This window comes from Pelodiscus sinensis, chromosome 23, assembly GCF_052426305.1.
Source record: "Pelodiscus sinensis isolate ZL-2025 chromosome 23, ASM5242630v1, whole genome shotgun sequence".
NCBI classification, from domain to species: domain Eukaryota; kingdom Metazoa; phylum Chordata; order Testudines; family Trionychidae; genus Pelodiscus; species Pelodiscus sinensis.
This window is the reverse complement of record NC_143074.1, coordinates 25,732,923-25,755,315: the sequence shown is the minus strand read 5'-3', so window position 1 is coordinate 25,755,315 and position 22,393 is coordinate 25,732,923. Positions and strand designations below refer to the sequence as shown.

The 22,393-nt window shown below is 41.1% G+C and overlaps 1 protein-coding gene across 10 annotated transcripts in view; it reads left to right on the top strand.

Annotated features, from left to right (window-relative positions):
• Positions 1-22,393, top strand: part of MAPKAP1 (MAPK associated protein 1) — a 176,417-nt gene that overhangs the window by 7,556 nt on the left and 146,468 nt on the right. For 7 of the 10 annotated variants that reach the window (XM_075905711.2, XM_075905714.2, XM_075905710.2 and 4 more), the window contains exons 2-3: positions 14,306-14,630; positions 20,999-21,088. In XM_075905711.2, the coding sequence (XP_075761826.1) occupies positions 14,372-14,630; positions 20,999-21,088 (349 nt within the window). In that variant the 5' untranslated portion in view covers positions 14,306-14,371. Of the gene's footprint in view, positions 1-1,452; positions 1,535-14,305; positions 14,631-20,998; positions 21,089-22,393 lie in introns of those variants that run through there. The other 3 variants (XM_075905706.2, XM_075905707.2, XM_075905715.2) reach the window with 2 other exon arrangements.

Sequence of the window (22,393 nt, the reverse complement as noted above, 5' to 3'; positions counted from 1 at the left end):
GATATTGTTAGGACAGTGTCAACTTGAAAAATAACAGATCCATTGAAAAATGTTGTGCCTATTTTTTTTCAAGTAACCATCAGATTACTGTAATCGAAGAATGTTAAAGGAAAACTAATAAGCTTACAGGAAGTGCTATTCATTCACCAGAGTGCAGTCCGTTTCAATGTCTCATCAATGCTAAATACCCATCCCTCCTCAAGTTCTGCAGCAGAGTTGATCATTAATAGAAATAGCAATTTTTTTAAAAGGGATTAAAAAAAATGGGAATGTACTATTTACAAGGTGCTGTAATTTAAAAATAATGTGTCTTTAAATGCTAAAATGAACTAATGTGCTCTTGGTTTTTTATGTTCTTGGCAACCCTAATGAGCATGTACTTTAAAACTATGGGAGTGTCATCCTATATGGCCAGCACAATATGCTTAAATAACTTTGTAGATGTGCAGTATGTGTTGTTACACTTCTGTAGTAGCCACTATCAAAAATTCAATATAATGAAAGTTACAAATGAAGGAAAGTGTTTAAACATATTTAGAGTAGGCAAAAACCAGACAAGATGCTGCTTTTGTAAACTGCTTCTATCCAAACCATTCAGTACAATATCAGAATGAAAAATGACAACACTTTGTCATCTGTTCAAATTGATATTACACTCTTTGCAGTGACAGCTGAAAAGGCCCACAGGTGCCATATAAAGAGGTGACCATGTTGTCATATTTCATTTAGGCATCCCTCTGCAAAGCCATAATTACCTAATTAGGTTGTTAATTAGGAGATTAGCATTTCACTATATTGATAGAATGCTCTTTGCAGGCATGAGTCTAGATACAGATTTGTCTGCTCTAATTTATAATCTCTGCATTTTTTATACTTATTTATTTGCTTAAATCTTGATGTGGGATAACTCTTGATGTGGGATAAATCTTGATGTGGGATAGCAAAGTAACAGTTTGTTTACAGTCAAATGAAGCTTTGAAAAGACCACAAAACAAATAGTGGAGACGGGAGGTCCAATTTTCTCTCTCTCCAATCCCTCTTTACCTCCATGACACAGTAAACAAGATATTTCAGTTGGTATCATTTGTGTCCTGATTAGTATGACCGCAATAGTAGCATTCCAAACAGTCCACAAATGCAGAAATAAAATAATTGATGTAAAACAGGTTTACTCGTTCCTACACTAGCAAGGATTTTTAAAGGTATTTGTAATAAATGTACTTGCATCATATTTTTTAATCCAGTTTTCTTTTAAAACCACTTTAAATGGAGATTTAAATTATTTTATTTAAATATAGAAACCAAAGGATTAGTAACAGCTATTCTAACAGCATTCAGTTTTAAATATAGCTGAGCATTTGAAATATTAAGTTTTTACACATTATCCTGCACATATAGGATTCTCAAATGTTTATATTCTGAATACTTTTCAAGACTTTTTAATATTTATAGGGAGGTGAAATATTTGAATTTGATACTCTACCAGAGGTTGAAGACTACGAAGAGGAAAGGTTGTTCCTGTGCTTGTGAGAAAGTAGGTATCCAGAGCTCATTTTTTGTAAGTGGAGGCAGTATTCACTGTGAAATTATTTTGGATTACCTGAACCAATAAACTATTGAAGTGTGTGCAGCTAATGTGCTGTTGGGGAAATGAATTCAGCTTTACTAATCTTTTCCTTTTTGTGTTGGCCTTTAAAACTCACTTTAAAAGCTGCCAACAGATGGAGTTGTGAAAGTTGTGGGATTGTGGAATGACTCAAACGTAGGATCATGTAATGTTGTGTTGTTTCTTTCAGACTGCTGCATTCTGAGATGGAAAGAATTGCTTTATATTCATAACGTTCTTTGGAGAAGTTCTGTGAGGTTTCAAGTTTGATTTTTTTCCCCTTTCAAACCTAATTCTTTTTAATTTAAAAACTTTAAAATTACCCTTCTGTCTGAAAATTGCCTAAAATTACTGAAATAGAACAAATTAGAGCAAAGAAATAATTTTTTCTCTTCAATTTTTCTACAAAAGAGACATTTTTTTAAAAAAAAGTAAAATACCTGTAATAGAATTGGCAGACAGAGTCTGGCTGGCAATCTGAAACTACCTTTAACTTGAAACCAGGACAATTACAATATATCTTATTAAAACCACGATACATTTATTTTAAAGAGGTGTCTTCACAAATATCTTGGTTTTGTTAGCAACGACTTGAGCTTAAATGCAGCATAACCTTATTTATTAAACTATTGAACTAAAATGGAGTTGTCTCGTACACTCAGAATTGAAAATAGTTCCTGGTCCACAACTGTATTCTTATTTGTCAGTTCTGTTGGGCTGTGTGCTCTGACTAAAGCTTTTGTCTGAATAAATGTGGTATGGTTATTTTTTTTAACCTTGGGCTACATCTACATTGGCAAGATTTTGCGCAAATACTCTTTAACGCAAGAGTTTTTGCGTTAGAGTATTTGTGCAAGAGAGCATCTACATTGGCATGTGCTTTTGCGCAAGAGCATCCGTGCCAGTGTAGATGCTCTCTTGTGCAAGAAAGCTCTGATGACCATTTTCACCATCGGGCTTTCTTGCACAAGAAATTAATGTTGCCTGTCTACACTGGCCTCTTGTGCAAGAACATTTGTACAAGAGGGCTTATTCCTGAGCAGGAGCATCATAGTTCTTGCGCAAGAAGCCCTGATTTCTTACATTAGAAGATCAGTGTTCTTGCGCCAGAACTCGCGGCCAGTGTAGACAGGCAGCAAGTTTTTGTGCAAAAGCACTTGCTTTTGTGCAAAATCTTGCCAGCTGTCTACACTGGCCACTTGAATTTCTGCAAGAACACTGACGATCTCGTGTAAGAAATCAGTGCTTCTTGTGGAAATACTATGCTGCTCCCGTTTGGGCAAAAGTCCTTTTGCGCAAAAGCTTTTGCACAAAAGGGCCAGTGTAGACAGCTCAGATTTGTTTTGCGCAAAAAAGCCCCGATCGTGAAAATGGCGATCGGGGCTTTTTTGCGCACAAGCGCGTCTAGATTGACACAGACGCTTTTCTGCAAAAAGTGCTTTTGCGGAAAAGCATCCGTGCCAATCTAGATCCTCTTTTCCGCAAATGCTTTTAACAGAAAACTTTTCAGTTAAAAGCATTTGCAGAAAATCATGCCAGTCTAGACGTAGCCATAGAGTATAACAATTTGTTCTAATGATCCTTAGTCATTCAGAGCATGGGGATTGCATGATCACTGTACAGTTATCTCAGTAGCCCAACTGAATTTGCAAATCTATTCTAGCTACTATGAAATTGTCATTCAAGCTACTGCCCTCAGAACTCAGCAAAAGCATGTTTGCAGCAAACATGGCTACCCTGACGTCAAACCATTGCCTGATTCTTTGCCTAATCCCAGATATTAAATTCAATTTACTTTTACAATTAATTTCTGTTATATAGGTCACTGGCAGGTAAGTTTCTCTGAGGGAGCAGGGAAAAGCAGAAAAGAGATCCTGAAGTTAAATGGATAGGGTGGTCATAACGTAGCCCAGCTGTTTGTGCAGTCATATGGATGGGGAGTTCTCCTTCAGGAATATTCTGATGGTGTTGCCAGCTCCCATGATATTTGATACTCCTCCTGTGGCTCTTGCTACATTTCAAAGGCAGAGGTGCAGCAGGGAACTTGGACAGAGGAGGCAGTGGTAGCAGGGACTGCTTCTGGGACCAGGCGCAAGCGGGGACAACTAATTCTCATCTTGCTCCCAGTCCCTCGCTGCGCCTCTGTCTCCCTTGGGGAGACGGTGCTGGGGGAACGAACTTTTAAGCTGGCTCCCCTAGCTCCTGCTCCTTCTCCTCCTCTCCCCCCGATAGAGGCAGCAAGCAGGGGGAAGCAGCCAGCTCAGTAGTGACTCAACTAGTTGCTAACATCCCTAGAGAGAATAGCCCAAAATAAATGTGTGGTGGGTTGTGTGGGGGAAATCTCGCTCCCCTGGGGTACAGAGCCCCCAGAAGGGTCCGAGGCTGGAGGTCAAAACAGTGAGGCAGGAGAGAAACCTAGAAGGAAAAACTTTATTATGCATGCATGCAGGCTGTCACTTCCAAGAGTGAAAGCAGCCCTGAGATACAGGTTTAGGGATCCTTTATACAGAATGCTTAGACAGTTCAGTTGTTGATTGTTTTCTTTAACATATCAAAGTCTCAGCAGAAGTACTCTGAGATGTTTCTGTTCACACCAGGCGTGCTAGAAGTAAGTTTTACAGAACAAAGCCATATGAGAACTTGAGTGGAGAAGTTTACAAGGCAAACTGTGACAAAGATAAGGGTTTACATGACAAATTGTGACAGACTAGGAGTATCCATGAACTTGAGATAGGCATTGTAAGGGTCTTGATTAGAGTTAATTTGATTTCTCTCTGATACAGGGAGAGAGGTCTGGAAAACTTTTAACCCTTACAGCAGTTTTCTTTTAGACAGTTTTGATTTCCTGCACAGTCCCCCCCTTTAGATATAATTGGAGTTATTTGATTTTTCTCCCACAGTTGGTGGCTACCACATACTCATAGCTCTTTCCCTGACCTTCTGTTTCTCCTTTGCATGGGGCAGGAGGATGAGTCCAGGATGCCCCATGAATCCTACCCCTCACCTCTTTAAATTTTCCCAGGCTTTTGAAAGTCCCTTGTTCTGTTCCGTTGTCCCACTTTCTCTCCCTGCAGTGTAGCTTAGGATCTGTGGGATTTTTAAGGTGCTGTGGTGACTGATGTCTCTTGGGATCAGGAAAGAGTTTTTTCCCATTGGGCCATATTGGCAAGAAGTCTGGTGGTTATGTTTATTTTGTTTTTGTTTGCCTTCCTCACAGCATCATAGCGTTTCAGTTGGATTGGATGCAATAGGATTTAAACGTTTTGAGTAAAAAAGATTAAACCACTATCTCATTGCAACTAGTGACCAGAGCAGGGAAAGGCTAAAAAGGGCTTCCAGTGCTAAAAGAAACCTGGGCTTTTATCCATTAGAAGTTGTGGTTATATGAAGGAGACCTGAAATCTTTGTGGCCTTAGTTGCACCCCCACCTTGGTGGCCTCTCTGGTACCATGCCCCTGCAATAGGGGGATAAGGGAGGCTTTACCATGATGCTATGTCTCGGGGTAGGTCAAGGAGGGGGTCCCGGTGGACACTGAGTTATGGTGTGAATGGAGCCCAATAACCGGCACTTGAACCAGTGCCTAGTATGTGCGAATAGCAGGCAGGCAAGTTGCACAGTTACCAGTTAATAAAGTTGTGTCTTAAATCCATCCCATAGATACCTTTTATTCCTTAACCTGCATATCTTGGGTCAAACTCAAGTCTTAGACTCAGTATCAAAATATAAACAAAGCTCATCACCTAATAAACCATCTTGTTAGTCTTTAAAGTGCTACATAGTCCTGTTTTTGTTTCAGCTAGACTAGACTAACACGACTAGGTCTCTGTTACTAAAATATAAACAAACATACACATTTTATATTAAAAAAACATGTGCATTTGAAGCCAATCTTGTGCTTTAGGGGGACCTGATTCATGATATTTGTACAGACTAGGTCGTTTGTACTGATAGCTTGAGCCCTGCACAGATAAAAAAATTATCTGCATCTGTATCCGCAAAAATGAGCTGTGGATATCTGCATTGACGTCCATGGATGCCATACCCATGGATATAAAGTGGATATCTGCAGATTTGCAGAGCTCTGAATACTAAATTTGTATCTACAAAAATAAGATGCAGATATCCATGATCTATCTTCTGGTTTCAGTGATAGCCATACCCTGCATTTAAGAAACTAGCTAAGATTTGAGCATACGTCATTTTACAACTCCGCTTTGGAGTCTGAGGTCTGTTTGACCCATAATACCTTTAGTATCTCATAAACTGTTATCTAAATACATACACAATTCCACAACACACATATTTTACTTAGAAATTGACATTTCACTAACAAGTTTATAATAATAAGAGACATTTGAAATCTGGACATGTTTTTGTAATTAGCTATTCTCTTGCCTAAGGATATTACACTGGCTTATCTTGGGGCCCGATAAAACTATTAGTTGAGAATCTGTCAGTGTTTTCATTATAAACTAAATGGGCATTGATAGATATGTTTCTTGAGATTCCTCAGAGCTCTAACAAGACATGCAAACTTTCAGTCCTTTTGCTATTTTACAAAAGAATCGTATAATGAAGCAGGTGGCATTGAATTTGAGTAACAGATCAAGCAGAGTGTGTGTGAGGGGGATCAGACAATAAAAAAATTTGTTGTTCAGTGTTGTGCTTATCAGAATATTTTATGATGGATATAAATTTCACTGTACTGTGTACAAACTTTAAATCACATGTCAGTTTGACTCAAGTATTAGAAGTTGGTATGTCAGTTGTAAAATCTTAAATGTAATTTTTTTCCCCACCAAAAGTGAGATCTTTCACAAAAAAGTTTGTGGTGAGCTGTAGCATAAATTGTAAACATTTTTCAGGATTTCCTGATCTGTTTTTCTATATTTATACTAGAAGGCATTGCCTGGGTCCTTCAGGGCAGGGGGCTGGCAGTGGAGGGTTGGTGGGTACAGGAGTCACGGTAGGGCCCTGGGAATGTGGGGAGCAGGGTAGGAAGCCAACGGTGTGGGGGTTGCAGGCATCAGGGTGGGGGGTTGAGGAGAGGCTCAGGACAGGAGGCTGGGTATGTGGGCGGCTGCAAGAATGAGGGTTGGACAGCGTGGAGGGGCTCAGGGCTGGGTAGTAGGAGAAGGGAAGGCTCAGGCAGGGGGAAGAGGGTGGCCACTGGCTTCTCCCCAGGGGCAGCGCAGGGTAGCACGGACTGTACACTCTGCCCACTGGCTTGTCCCCAGGGGTCGGCGGGGGCTCTCCCTCCTCCCTGGGCTGGGATGGGTAAGTGGGGGCTCTCTTCCTGCCCTCCTGGCCTGGCTGGGGCTCTCTCCCTCTCCCCTTCCTGTTCCAGCCTGGGGAGGGGGAGATGGTGGGGGCTCTCTCCCAGGTGGGGGGGACTTGCTTCCCTGGTCTGGTGGCAGACAAGATGGCAGAGCTCCTGACCTCTCTCTCGGTGGTGCAGCTGCCCCCAGTGGTCACTGTGCAGTATAGTATCCCTCCAAACAGCCTCTCTCTTTTCATGTTATGGAAAACAGTCCCATTCCTGGCACTTCCCGTTTGCTTGGCAGAACTAAACCCTGACCTTGCTTTAGGTTATAGTAAGAGGAAGCTGCATACCAAATTTTATATACACACACACACACGGGGGGGGGGGGGGGGAGGAGAGAGAGAGGTCTCCTTGAAGTAGTATTATGGTACAGACCAGTTCTCTGTTGATAATTATCATTCTGCCTTCCTTCAAATGGGAACAGCAAGTGCTTTGATGGTGAGATTGCAATGTTATGTTATTTGCTCTAGCCTCTCAAAATGTATGCAGTGTTGTTCCATAACTGTTTTCTAATAGCCCTGTACTTTCTCCCTAACAGTATGTTAGGTGCAATATTTTATAGTTTTGGAAGTAGTCCTATGTTATGCCAAATTTGCTCATTAACCCTTTCTATATTGATATTAATAAATCCTACCTTCGTACAAGCATAAAAAGTGACTCAGTAGTAGTTACTTTTTGGTGAGCTAACTATTTATGATGGTAGAAGTACTATTTTGTAATAAGCATCATTGCCAAAGAAAAAGTAGGTAATGTCCTATAAAAAGGAATGTTTGTCAACTGTATTTTTCTTAGGATAAGTAATGGTGATTTATCTCACGTTTAGATGAGTTAGACAAACACAAATCATTATTCTACAGTTAGTAGTGTCATTAGTTCCTTGTGTGTCTCAATCTACAAAAGCTACAAAGAGTCCTGTGGCACCTTATAGACTAACAGATATATTGGAGCATAAGCTTTCGTGGGCAAAGACCCACTTTGTCAGATGCATGTAGTGGAAATTTCCAGAGGCAGGTATAAATATGCAGGCTAGAGGTAAAGAGGTTAATTCTGTCAGGGAGAGTAAGGCCCACTTCTAGCAGCTGATGTGGAGGTGTGAACACAACATCAGTCTACAAATATCTTTTGACATTAATGGTATGCTAGTTTCACTTGTGTCTATGGAACTTTTGTTATACAAAGTATTATTTTTCCACGTTGCATAGTACAGGTCGAACCTCTCTGGTCCAGTAACATCCATAGTCTGGCAGGACCACAGATGTTGCCGGACCAGAGAGCTCCAGCCACAGAGGTTGTAGGCAGATGGGAGCAGAGCCCATCTTGCAGGCTGGCAGCCCATAGGGCCAGTGGTCTGGGAACAGGAAAACTCAGCCAGCAGCCCATGGGACCAGTGTCCAGGAGCGGTGCTCCCCTAATGGTCCAAGGACAGTGGAGCCCAGCAGATGGGTCCGCCCACGCTGCACTTCAGCCTTTTACATCTATTAAGACCCTTTTGGCCCTTGATGCATTTAAAAGGCAGAGCCGCATCAGAGTTAGCTCCCGTGGCTCGGAGCTAACCCCACTGTGGCTCCCCTGCTTATCGACTAGTCAATTGAAATTCTGTCGATTAGTTGATTAAACTAAATTTAAAATCCCTAGTTTTACAGCTATATAGGAAAATTAATGATTTGTTATTTCATTTACCAAAGGTAGTTGAAGCAGTTATTTATGAAGTTAAGTTCAGTTCAACAGGTTAATCATTAATATTTGGAGGATTTTCCTTCCATGATGTATTAGGAGGAGAATATCACCAGACAGACATTTAAATTGTTTGTTTTAACTAAAACAACAATGTTATGTATTCTGGATTTTTTTCTTCAACAGCAAACATTATTTTAACAAAACAAATACATGAACTTTTGAATTTAGTTAAACATTCAAGCTTTTTAAAATCACGTTTGTTTATGTTCAAATAGATTTCATTTAACAATGTTAGTTAAAAACTATTTAAAAAACCAAAAATCGACTGTCAGCATGATCAACATGAGAAACTTAAAGTATTGGCTTCCGCAGCTAACTCTATCGCTCTGCTGGAGTGCAAGGTTTTGAAAGCGGCAGCCCCACGTGGTGCCTGGTGAGGCTGGAGCAGCCCTCTGCCCATGGCAGTCTGCTCCCTACAACTGGTTCACCTGTTAAGGGTTAGCCATTCACATCCCTAAAATAAAGGCAGGACTCCAAGGAGCTGCTATGTTCTGCTGGAGGATAGAGGTGAGTGTGGAATGAGGCATGAACTCCCACCCCATCAGTAGCACATACTGCTCACTGACGGGAATTTCTATTGCGGTCGAGTAAATAGAGTAGCATTTTTTGAGCAATTTCATAATATTTTTTTAAAAACCCAAAAATTCAATATTATATTGAAATAATATGATGCCAAGAGCACCCAGAAATCACAAGGTGACTCACCAGATTTAGAGAGAGCTCTTTGTATATATGTATTCCTGTGTATGCAGTGAGATACTGTCTTTAGTTTTATGATTGCATACTATTTTTCCAGGACCACTGTGCACTCTTTGGGCAGCTGAAGGAAAGGGGGTTGTGTAGTGAATCGGTCTGGTATCCGGAGCATTCTGTTTTACTCCTTGTATGCTCTGTTATACATGAGGCTGATGTATAAAGCAATCTCATTGACTGCAGAAACATCCTGCTGTGTCAAATGCAGCAATGGTTTACTGGAAGAAGAATTTTTGTTATGATAAAATCAGTGTACTGAGACCCAAGAATCAGTGAGGAAACAGTTATAGACTTCCTGGGCAAGCTTGGATAAGTCAGATGTAGGTCAGTTCTGCGTCTGTAAAATGATGAAGATACTACATAACTTCTCAGGCGTGTATGAGGGTAAATTCAGGAAGATTTGTGAGGTGCTTTAATACTACAGTGATCAGACCCATGGAGAGTCCCGGGGAGAAAGAGGCCCTGTTCAGTGCATAGATTGGATGATGTGCAGAAGGTGGGACATTGAGTCACATACTGAACAATAAAGATAACGAAAAAATTGCCTCATCACTGAGCAATGTGCAATGAGATGAAGACTTTGTGGATAAGTAGTCTGCGATCATGTAATTATATCATACCCAGGGAGGCAAAGTTATGGTTTTGTAGGTTTCTTATTACTTTTAATGTTTTGTATGCAATATATATAAAATTTGTCTATAAATTATACTATCATTAAATAAGGCAGTATCAGTGAAGTGCACAGTGCTAAAATAACATTAAGGTTTTGATGTAAAAACACAAAATCTGTGATTTGCTGAAGTGGTAATAGTGATCTGAAATGTTCTTACATCTCGCTACTGCATGTTGAGTTGCAATAATCAGTCCTGCGTCTGAGGAGCACATGAGCTGTGGTACATTGCCCCAGCCAACTGGATTAAGGAACCTGGCCCGAAAATCTATACTCTACTGAGCAGTCTCACTGATAAGGTTTCTCATGTAAGGGTTTAGAAAGTTGAGAAGTTCTTTGCCTTTGTGCCTCATCTCAGAACTGTGACACTGCGTTATGTTTTGCCTCTGTCAGAAGCAGGAACGGATAATGATAAAGATGGCAAGTGCTAAAATCCTGGGGGGAGGGATCAGGACTTGATGAATAGTCTTCGCACTGTCACAATTAGGGATGTGAGTGGCTTACTTGTTACATGGAGCTGCTCCAGCCCCGCAGGACTCACGGTGGGCAAGGGGCTTCTCCCGTCTGGCTGCAGTAGCCCACATCCATGGCAGCCCCGGCCCGGGCATGTGGCAGGCAGTGACTCTCCTGCCTGCCCCCTTTTAATCCACTAACTAGTTAAACTTACCGTGTAACTGGTTACGTAAAGAATTGGGTTTTACATCCCTAGTCAGGATGAGAAGTTTGGTGGAATTTTTAAGGCTTTCCGGATAACATACATTTAGGACAGAAGAGGTTTTAATGCGTCTTCACTAAAATTAGAAATAAAAAAGGTTGTTTTTGTTCAACTCTAGATTTGAACAAATAATTTCTTGGGACTTTTCCCATAATTATGAATAGACAAAGTGATTGCATGTGTAAGACTGTAAGGAAACCGGGGCAATTTAGCATGCTGAGTGCAAAAAAGCTTGAAGTCGGGGTACAGTGTAGAAAGGTAAAACTCTCACATCTGTTGTTACATGTTGTTAACTCCCTTAGCAGACATTAAATCATTTCAAGCACAATAATAGTGTGGGAGGTAAATTAACTAACCATTAACAATCTTATAAATACACAATTAACATGCCAACATTTATATGACACATTGATGGGGCAGCAGTAATTTTTGATTGGAGTTTGCCGTCCCTTTAGAAGCCTAAGGCTGCTGCTTATTTAAACACATTCTTACAATTTGCAGGTGAGCAGTGCCTTTCCCAATACTAAGTGAGGTGTAAATAATTATATTTAAAGATCATTCACAGTACACAACCCTGGGAGACATTTTCTTTTTAAATATCCATTCTACTGTACTTAGTTGTACTGTGCTGGTTCTTACTTAAAGGCCTTCTGCTGGCAAATTATAGTAAAGGGACGTGTGCCCTATGGTGTCTCATTTTTAGGAGACTGAGAAATCTTTATAGAGCAGACAATTTATTTTTCTAGTGAAAGAAATTTATGTAGACATACGTAATTGTAACTTAATCAAAGTTGCCAAAAAACAGCTAGACATTGTTAATGTAACTTACTAAACTTGTTGTGGGAGGAGGTGAGTTATTCCAAAGAGGTGTGGTTTTTTAACAAATGGAATGCAGGATTTCTTTTCTCCCATTTTGCTCAAGTCCTGCACAGTGCTGGAACGATTATTTAATATTTATGAAATGCAATAATATTTATGCAATTTACACAGCTCTATACAAAACAAAAACAGGACACAATCTCTCCATCAAAGACCAACAACAAGAAATGACAACAGACAAGGGTTAAAACAGTGAAGATTATGTATTTTGTGATGTTGGATTTTGATTTTTGAGACATTAGTTGTCAGATTCCCATAATATGATGCTTGTAAAGCTGCTTTTGGATGCCTCCATAACTTTGACTGTCTTTCCACCATTAGTAACTGGTATGTGACAGTCATTGTTGAACTTCAGTGCTACTATTGCTTCTAGCTGCTTAATACAAGTTGCACGTCTAAAATCCAGGATTCTCTGGTCCCGCAACATCTGTGGTCTGGCATGACCACGGATGTTCCAGGATCAGAGAGTCTCAGCATGCTGCAGGGGGTGGAGGGGCTGGGAGTCGGCACATGACTCAGCTGGGCTCCGAGGAGGGAGGAGGGGCAGGGAGCTGGCAGTTGGGTTCAGCTGGGCTGCGGGGAAAGAGGAGGGCGCCAGGAGCCAGCGAGCTGCTCAGTTGGCCTGGGGAGGGGCCGAGAGCCGGTGCATGGCCCAGCTGGGCTGTGGGAGGAGCCGGGAAGCTGAGGGGGGAGGGCTGGCGAAGGGTGGGAGGGCTGAAATGACTTCCTCTGGTCTGGAAAAATCCCTCATCCAGGACCGGTCAGGTCCCGAGGGGCTGGACCAGGGAGCTCCAACCTGTACAGATATGCTGGTGTGTATTCTGGGCTGACACAGACCCTTGTGGTACATGATAGGGATGTTAAAAAGCGGGTAATTGTGTAACCGTTCATACACACCCGCAGCTTTTAACTCTGCTCCCATGCTGTTGCCTCTGTATTAGGGATGTAAGCGAGTAGTCGAGTACTCGACTATTCTGCTCACATCCCCCTCTCCCTTGGTGAGTTGGTCGATCCTGCCCATGGCGCTGTGTAGCGGACAGGCACTTGCTGAGGTTCCCCGCCCAGGGCCCGGACGGGAGGGTAAGGGAGGGGGCTGGTTAAATGAGATGCACCCGGAAGCTGTATCCCAAATCACACTCACCCGTAGGCTGTCCCCAGGGGGAGCCGGCCCAGCTCAGTCCCAACTAGCACCAGGTCCAGGAGCTGCCTTTCCTGCAGTTCTACAGCTTAAATATAGTAGGAGCCAGCAGCCTGCACACCTAGCTCTTGCTACATTTAAACTGCAGAGCTGCTTCCGGAGGCTTCCAGCCCTATCGACTATTTGTGTTGTCAACAGAATTTCTGTCGACTACACGATTAGCTGATCACTCACTTCCTACCATTCCTACTCTGTGTCAGAGGCAGTAGCATGAGGAGGCAGTCAGCTTCCTGGAAGCCAGCGCACGCTGGCTGCCGCCTGCCAGTCCCACTCCTAGGGGTACAGGGGTAGTGACATGGGGCAGCAGCCATCTCCCTCAGTGCGCACTGGCACCTGCCTACAGCCCTACTCCTGGGGAGCCTGCTACCACCCCCACAGAGCCAGCAGTGCATGGTGGCAGCCAGCTCCCTAGGAGCTGGGCAGGAGCTTGTGGATAGCCGTGAATGCTAACCGATATACCCAGGCTTATTGGTTAACTGTTTAAACAGTTCTACGTTTACATCGTTCCTATCAAACTCCATTGTGCAGCAGTGCCGGTTCACTGTTCTGTCCTGAGATGCAAACCTTTTCTTCTTTTTTTTTTTTTTTTTTTTAAGTTTCTCCTGGAACCTCAGTTTGTAGGATGCATATTTGGAGTTAAAGAAAGTTCCCGCTTTAAACATATGCCTCAATTTTTAGGTCTAATTATTAGTTTCTTGCTGAAGGAACAAATGGTTTGACATGCATTTGATTCCTGCACCTACTTTTCAACAATAAGTCGTATGTGTGGTAGGAGACGGTGTGAAGAGCAGAACTCGAAAATTGGAGAGAGCTCAGGGAGAAAGGGGTGAAACGGAGGGAGTGTAATCAACTGACTGATCAGTAAATCCGAGAGTCCATTTCAGGAAGCGTCTGGTTTAAGGGGTGCTGGCTAAAACCAAACATTGAAGGGGCAGCATGCAGAGAAGGTAGGAGGAAGACTGCCTTAGAAGAAGAGGAATGGAAATACAGCATTGTTATAGGGGTGGATGAAAAGCAAATCACATACAGTGATTGATGTTATCAGAGTGTGGAGAGCTGACAATATTAAATAGAAGGGAAAGGGAGAAGATGTTAAATGTGTAAAGGAAACTCCTTCCTGGGTGTAGCGGGCAGGTGCATTGTAATTAATGATTACAAGATGGTACTCTCTACTTTTGGGGAGACATTTTGTTTTATTTTCTAAGTTATCTTTTTAATTAAGACTGCGCCCCAGGACAAATGGTTGCCACTTTTCTACTCACTATGTAAATAGTTGTATGATGTCAACATGAAATTAAAGTAATTCAGTGCGTAAAACTTAGTTATCCAAAATTTAAACTGAGTATTAGCTATGACAGAAACATCCTGAGTAAACATGAATCACACTCTTGTTCTTAAAGTCCTGTATATTTTATGTTTTCAGGTAAGATTATCCATGGAGCAGCATGGAGAGAAGATAGCATAGTAAGGTGGTGGAGTTGTGAACAGGATGGCCTTTCTGGACAACCCAGCAATTATATTGGCTCATATTCGGCAGTCACATGTGACCAGTGATGACACAGGAATGTGTGAAATGGTCCTGATAGATCATGATGTTGATGTAGAGAAATTCAATCCTTCTTCAATGACTGGGGACAGTGGCTCGGAAATGCAGGGAACCAATGGAGACACTCAGGGTTATGTATATTCCCAATCAGTCGATATTACCTCAAGCTGGGACTTTGGTATTAGAAGACGATCAAATACAGGTAAATGCTATTCGCACCTTCTCCCCTCCTCCCTCCCCCCAACAAAACAAAATGAAAGCACAGCAACATACCAGTCAGATTAGAAACCCGAACAAAAGGCTAACTTGACTTGCTTGGACCAGTCATCACAATGCAAGTAGCTACTTACTCTTCAAGCCTTTCTTTTGTAACATTAGGCTAGGCAACTAGATCTTTTTTGGAAATAAAATACTCGATGAGCCTATTTCATTTAGGCATTGTAAACTGATTTTGACAGGAATTTCATGGCCTTGAATTTCCTGTGTTTTAGGAAAATAAACTCTACCTAGTGGGGCACCAAATCTAGTCATTCTGGCCTGAAGTATTAAAAACAATTAAACAGCTGAATAAAGAGACAAAAGGATTTTGTAGATGGGCAAGAAAACTGGGGTAATAGTCTATTGAAGAGATGACAGGGAAGGCATTAGGAAATATGTAATGAAAAGACTGATACATAATGTTGGAGGAGACCGAAGGGGAGAGATGGAATGAAACACAGTACAGAAGTATATGATACATTTATACTTTGTATTTACCACATTTCTTGTGTAAAACTTGAGTGAGATGTTGGCAGAATATTGATCATAATTAACTTTGAGTTCTAATACTGCTGAATGCATAAAACTAGGATAACAGAGCAGGTGTCTTTAAAAACTGCATGCCACAATAACAAGAAAGCCCCTCGCCTCCCCCCCACATGCACACTAAACTTTTCAAACCCTGTCTGCTTAATGATAGGAGTCTTGGGGTATGTCTAGACTGCATCCCTCTGTTGGCAGAAAACCCATCCACCAAAAGCCCCAGAGCTGCCGCGAACACGTGGCTTCATCTTCAGCAGTTTCCATGTGGCAGGTGGCTGCCACAGCTGAAGTCAACTGTTTATGGCTGCTCTGGGGGCTGTGGTACGCCCCTACGGCCAGCCCTAACCCTTAGAGTCCCCCTATCTCTCCACTGCCCCCAGCGCCACCACTGATCCCAGACTCTCCTGCACCCAACCCATCCAGTACCAGCCTCCCACTCTGAGCCCCCCTGTGCCAGCCCTAACCTTTAGAGACCCCACTGCCAGGCCCTCCAGTGCCAGCCTCCTGTTTCCAGAGCCCCACTGCACCGAAGCCCTCCTCCCCCATGCCAGCCCCAGTCCCCAGTATTAGCCCCATCCCCAGAGCCCCCTGTGCCAGCCCTGCCCCTGTAGCCCACCACTACTAGCCCTGCCCCTGGAGTCCCCATTGCCTGCCCCACCCCCCCTCACCTAGCCCTGCACTGCCTCCCAGCTGCCATCTGAGCACTGCTGTCTGGGTCACAGTTGCTGTAAAGCTTCCTTGCCGGGCTCCGCGTGGCCTTCCCACCACAGAGCAAATTGTTCTTCTGAGTCCTGAAGGAGACCCCACCCCTGGTTAACTAAGAGACAGGGCAGGACACGCTTCTCCCAACAGCCGCGGTGGGAAGGGAGGCGCTGGGGTGTGTACCCCAGCCTCTGCCCTCAGAGCCACTGTGGCCCAGCAGCCAGCAGTTTCCAGCCCAGCGCTGGTCCACAGACCTGAGGTTCGGAACCGCTGCTCTAGGAGATCCGCAAATGGGAAGTTTCACAGACAAGGCATCTAAAGTACCAAATGTATTGTCAGATTAATAACTTGACATGTCTCCTACGTGGAGGGCAATTAAATTTTTCATTTGAAGAAAGGCAGACTCAGTGATCCACCTGCTTTTTCATCTTTGACGTCTACTGTCTTACATCTGCAGTAGTACAAAAATCTTAATTAGGATTTGAGCTCTCAGAATACGCTAATTTAAGGATATTTACCTTTTCAATAGATGCTAAGGGCTTAGTTTTTGTTAGAGAAAACATCCCTCTCCTGCCTCTCTTTTCAGTAGGGGAATGTGGGAATTGGTACACAGAGCCCCCAAGGAAGAATATGTTCTGAAATGCTCAAGTGTTGAAGTAGGAAGATCATCTCTTTCTTTGTAGGAACATACATTTCTGAAATAATTTTTTTGCAGTTAGTACACCACCACCTACAGCTCAGGAGTAAGTTTAACTAAATTCTGCGTACCCATAAATGTGATGTACAGTGATAAGTATCTTAAGATGCTTTGTGAAAGGTAATATATTGTCAAAAGTGAAAAATAATCAGTACGGTTGATTCACGATTATTAAGGCATCTTGCTAAATCTGGAAATAAGATCTGTGAATCCAGTTCAGAGTCCTAGGACTAGCTGAAACTTACTTCCATGTAGCAGGGTAAAAAGTGCCAGACTGCATGGCATTTTCGTTCAGAGATTAATTCAGTTCATTTGTTGTTGCAGGACAACAGAGTGGAGAAGGAAAGCTCAAAATTTTGTTGAATTGCTCCAAAAAGTGGCATAGATAATTGCACAGTGTGGGGAAATAAAAAGAAACTTCATTAAATTCTAATCTGAAACCACGGAACTTCCCAGTTAGTGGCAGGTTTAAAATGGTTGTTAGCATAGTTAATCCAGTTGGCACCCAAGCTGATGCCAGATTTTTGTCCTTTCCCCTTCTCCTGAACCTCCCTCATCTTTCTCTGGACACTGCCACTGCCATGTAGGTGAAACAATTAAGACCTACAGAGCGCTTGACCTGAAACAATGAATAACACAGAGAAGGTAAAATTGGTCATTTTATTTGCTCTTTCTCATAATACAAGAACAAGGGGCATCCAAAGAAACTGAAAGGAAACAGTTTTTAAAATAGTAAAACCTTTTTGCACAAGACACACATTAAATGAATTCACCTGAAGTGCTCAGTGTCAGAACCTGTCAAGTGCAAGAGCTTCACTAGAATCAAAAAAGGACCAGATGTTTGTATAACATGCACAATGTGGTTAGGTAGAATAAAAAAAGTACACGGGCATATAAATCTTCATGCATTGAGGCATAAATAAGCTATTAACTGCCCGGAGTTAGGAATTTTTGTATGGGGAAACTGTTGCATAAATGTGAACATTTCTATTCTCTTGGGGTGGCCAACTTTCCTGAGGCCACTTGTCTTCATTCTCATAATAAACAATGTTTGCAGTGGCTATTTCAGAGGAGGACATCTCTGACCTCAGTTCTATTCAGAGTAATAAGAGGTGGCAGCCACTTGGAAAGAGAGCAGTTTTTTGTGGAATTCCCTATAATAGAGCATCATTCTTCAGCTCTGCTGTAGGATAAACTTTCATTTGTAAAGAAAAATGACAAAAATAACTTCGTAATCATAAAAATTGTATGAATTTTATCCATTACATGAGATTTACCTGTATGGGAAGTTGGAAGAGTCTGCATTAAGTTATGCACTATTAAGATAATTTGGGGGGAAACGTGGTCGGGAACCAGATGCTGAATATCTTAAAGGGCTCACAGTCTATTTAATCTGTTAATAAATTTAAGAATTAAAATTAACTTGTAAATTCTTAGAAAATACATTCTGCTCTCAGAGCGGGTCCCATCATTTTGGAGAAGTAGTGCTTTGTTTTCATGTCTAGAATCCCTGCTTGAAGTGCAAAATATAATCTTATCTAAGGAACTGCAGCCAGTTCTTTCATCTCTTTGAGCCATAAGATAATTTTTGTTAGCTAGATTTTGTATATTCCTTGTAGCATAGGTGAAACAATTTACATTGGAATAGAGTATGGATATTCCCATGGATAGTGGCAATTTAAAAAAAAATTTTTTTAAGTATAATCTCATGTTTACACACCATGGTTTCAGTACCCATCAATACATTTTTAAAAGAATTGCCGGTTGAGTTACCACTTGCTGCTTTGGGTTTGGATGGAATTGTATTCAAATTCTTACCCTCTAAAAAGCTGCTTGATTATACAGCCTTAGTAACTTATCCATGTACTGCTGATGTCTGACAAGCACTGGAAAAAAAGCATTTTACTGCAGCAGAGGAGAGTCCCTGCATTGTTACAGGCCCTACAGAAATAGTGGCTCTTGGGCACTCATACACCAGGTGACATTTTAAAGCAGGTTTAGTTTGACTTAATTTATTGAAAAGTTGAAAAACCTTGAAAATCATCTCAGGGTGCAAGGTTGTAAAATAAGTAAGACACATTGTATGGCCATGCAAGGGCTTTCCAGACCCTGGAGGAGGCATTGTGGGGAGCATAGGGGCTTGTCAATCTAGTATTTTTCTCTTTGCCATAGTAGATAGGTAGATAGAGCGCAGTTACTTGATTTCCCACAAAAAAATAAAAGCCAGTCCACAGAGTATTAGCCAGAGTAAGGGGGGAGTATGCTACACCTAAGAAAGGGCTGTAGAAAATTACATCTCTTCCAAACTCAGGCCTAGCAGCAAAGGTTCATTTAGCTCTTAATATTTAATAGAAGCAGATATACATATGGTCAGTGAAATTTTTGACACTGAATGCTTGCAAACGAATACATTTATGAGACTGAACCTTAAATAATTCAGACTTCTAATAGATACTGATAATTCTCTGTAATTTGGAGTGGCTGTAGTACAATCATGCGATGAATGATAATTTGGAACCAACTGATAGAGGAATTGTGTTGAGATGGAATAATTACACATCTCCATTTATTCTTTTAAGGTAAAATTAACCCTTGCTAACACACAGCCAGATCCCTAAGGCTTTGTGAGAGGAAGCCACAAGGATTAGGGAAGATAGAATTCATGTACCGCATCTCCTGAGAAAAATTGTAGGACTTAAAAAGGATGGCACAAAACACTTTCTTTAATATGTACCCTTTCTACCCTCTCTCCACTGAGGGACATGACAGGACTTAGCGATTGAGTTGGCTTAAATGGGTCCCATGCACTGAAATAAATAGCTTCCCTGTTTAAGAAATTGACCTGTTGTTAATTACAAAAAAAAAACCCAGAAAATTCTATGTTTCTACATTTTCTAGTTTCCCGATTTCTTCCCCATTGGCTTCAGGGAAATCTGAAGATAATTTAAAACACTGAAAAAGCTACTCCAAATATAGATATATTTACCAGAAGTATTTTGTATGCCTCTGAAGAGAGGAAATTTTGAGGGATTGATGCTTAATATGTCCCAGAAGAATGTTTTGAACTATAGATAAATGGCTTCACTTTTTAAAAGTAAACTCACAATGGAAGAGCATCCAGCTTCATGTTTACAGTTATGAGCAAAGATGTTTCATGTACTTTCCCCACAGTAAGTTACTTTTTTGATATATCTAAAATAACTTTTTTCATCGATGCTTTGGCTAAGAGTTCTTATACTTGGTAAAATGCTAGCTGCTGAGCCAACATTTGCATCTTGAGTGCAATTCCAAGTATAAAGAAAGGAGACAGAATATATTAATCAGCGTATTTTTTATTGGTAAGAATGTACAGGAATTTTCAGAGTAATTAGTATTTTAAAATCTCCTTTAAGAGGCCATTTTAGTTAATAAATGATCACAATACATCAAAATTGCTAATATATCCAGAAAATTGTTTTTTCAAATTATCAGATTCATTACTTCTACTTGCCAGTCTAGTGTGCTCTCTTCCTGGTAATGGTCAGTTTACTGTAGTGATTATTTCCAGTGGTTGGTTTCTGGGGTAGCTTCTACCAGATTATTTAGTTGACAGTTTGTCTCCTGAGAGAAATCTGGTGTTAACAATCAGTGAATTTCAAGGGAGAGTAGAGATCCTGAGGTCTGAATTGCTTGGTGGGTTTTGTTTGTTTGTTTTTTTTAACGGTTGAGCCTTATATTCAAACCCTATTTTGGAGATGGAATCAAAATCTATAAATAAATATTATATTCATTTTTAATATTTGACTAATGTTGTGAAGATACAAATCATTTATTTTACTACCTATAAACTGTTTCAGCACACTGAAGAAAAAGCTATGCTAATTTATATAGCTTTGACATTTTATAATTTTCATGATTTTTAGATAAAGGATTTTATATTTAAAACTTTAATAGTCTAGTCTGAGTTCATTTATCTTTAATTTTTGAAACGGGTAGAGTAATTCATAACAGTAATTTTATTCCTGTAATGTAATATTCACTTGAGTTCATTTGTGCATTAAAATTCCTTTAAGACCGTTATTAATGATTTATATAATGAAATGTCATATTAATCACAGAAGTTTTCACATTTTATTATTCTCTTCCATGTTAATACTATCTTTATGATCTCTATTAATGTTTTATATCCTCTAATTTCAATTATAAATCAAGCACACTTTCATGTTTTTGTTGGTATTTGCTTTTCAGGGGTGCCACCTTTAAAATTTTATGACTTTCCCCCCTACATATGCGGTATAAAACATCTTTATTCATATGAAGATAGTTAATTATGTCTTTGTTTATAGTAAACTTCCATTGACAAACTTATAGTAATAATATTTCTTTTCAAGCTCAGAGACTAGAACGACTACGAAAAGAGAGACAAAATCAAATAAAATGCAAAAACGTTCAGTGGAAGGAGAGAAATGCTTCTTATTCAGGTAAAAAGAAACATCCAATTCTTTATATTTTTAATGGTTTAATCTTCATTTAAGTGAGGTTTATAAATGAAATTTTGTAAAACTTCCAAAACACAAAGGAAATATCAGAGGAACCTGACCATTTCCTGTTCTCATTTGTTTCTCCATAGTTTTCAGCCACTACCTGCCCATTCCTAATGATTTACATTGATTAAAGAAACATCCAGAAATGGATTGAAAGTTACTGTAGTTGATTGCAGCTTTTAAAACTTTATGTATTTTTAAGGAATCTTTCAAAATAACGATTAACACAGTGCTTACAGATTTTGGCAGCTTGTAACTAGGGATATAAAAATGTGTTTAAAAAGGTAACCATGTAACCACTAACATTTCTAGCAGTTCCTCACTGCAGGCTCTGCAGAGCGCTCAGCGAAGCCTCCTCCCCAGGAGCGGAGCGGAGCCGGAAAGGGCTGCCAGCCCCACTTCCAAGGAGGCTTTGCTGTGGGCTCTGCAGTCAGCTCCCGCTCCCAGGGACCCAGCCTATAACCTGCATTTGGGGGGAGGGCTGGGCCGGAGCCACCACGGACAGGGGTTGCTCCAGGCAGCCTAGGGTGGGCAGGGAGCTGCTCCAGCCCTTGCCGGTTAATTGAAACTGGTAAGCATGGAGGTTAGGACCATCAATGGCTATTAGCCAGGATGGGTAGGAATGGTGTCCCTAGCAGCAGTTTCTCTGGAAGTGGGTGAGAATTCCCCGGTGTGTTCACTCCCTCTGGGACACCTGGCATTGGCCACTGGGTAGACAGGACGCTGGGCTGGATGGACCTTTGGTCTGACCGAGTCTGGCCGTTCTTATGTTCTAAGCATTGCCCATTTAGGGTGATGCTTACCAGTTAAGTGGTTAAAAGGCTAACCTTTCACATCCCTACTTGTAATAGCAGTGTTTGTTTTGTGTCTACACACACAACTTAGATCAACCTGTTTAACTTGCACAATGATGTGAGAAAAGTAGTGAAGTCAACCCTAGTATAGACTCAGCCAAGTTGGCAGAAGAATTTTCCCATCAACCTAGCTACTGACTCTTGAGTGGATTTGCCACAGCAATGTAAAATCCCCTTCCAATGTTGTAGCAAGTGTCTGCACTACAGTAGCATAGCTTCAACAGCTGTGCCTCTGTAGTACCTTCAGTGTTAGACATATCCTGAGGATCCTGATTGCTTGATGAGTAAGTATCAAAACAGTGAATTTGTGTTCTGGAACTTTTTGGGTGGGAGGTGGAGTTTAACAAAACAAATGATTGACAGCTCTCAATTCTCTCCTTGTAACAGA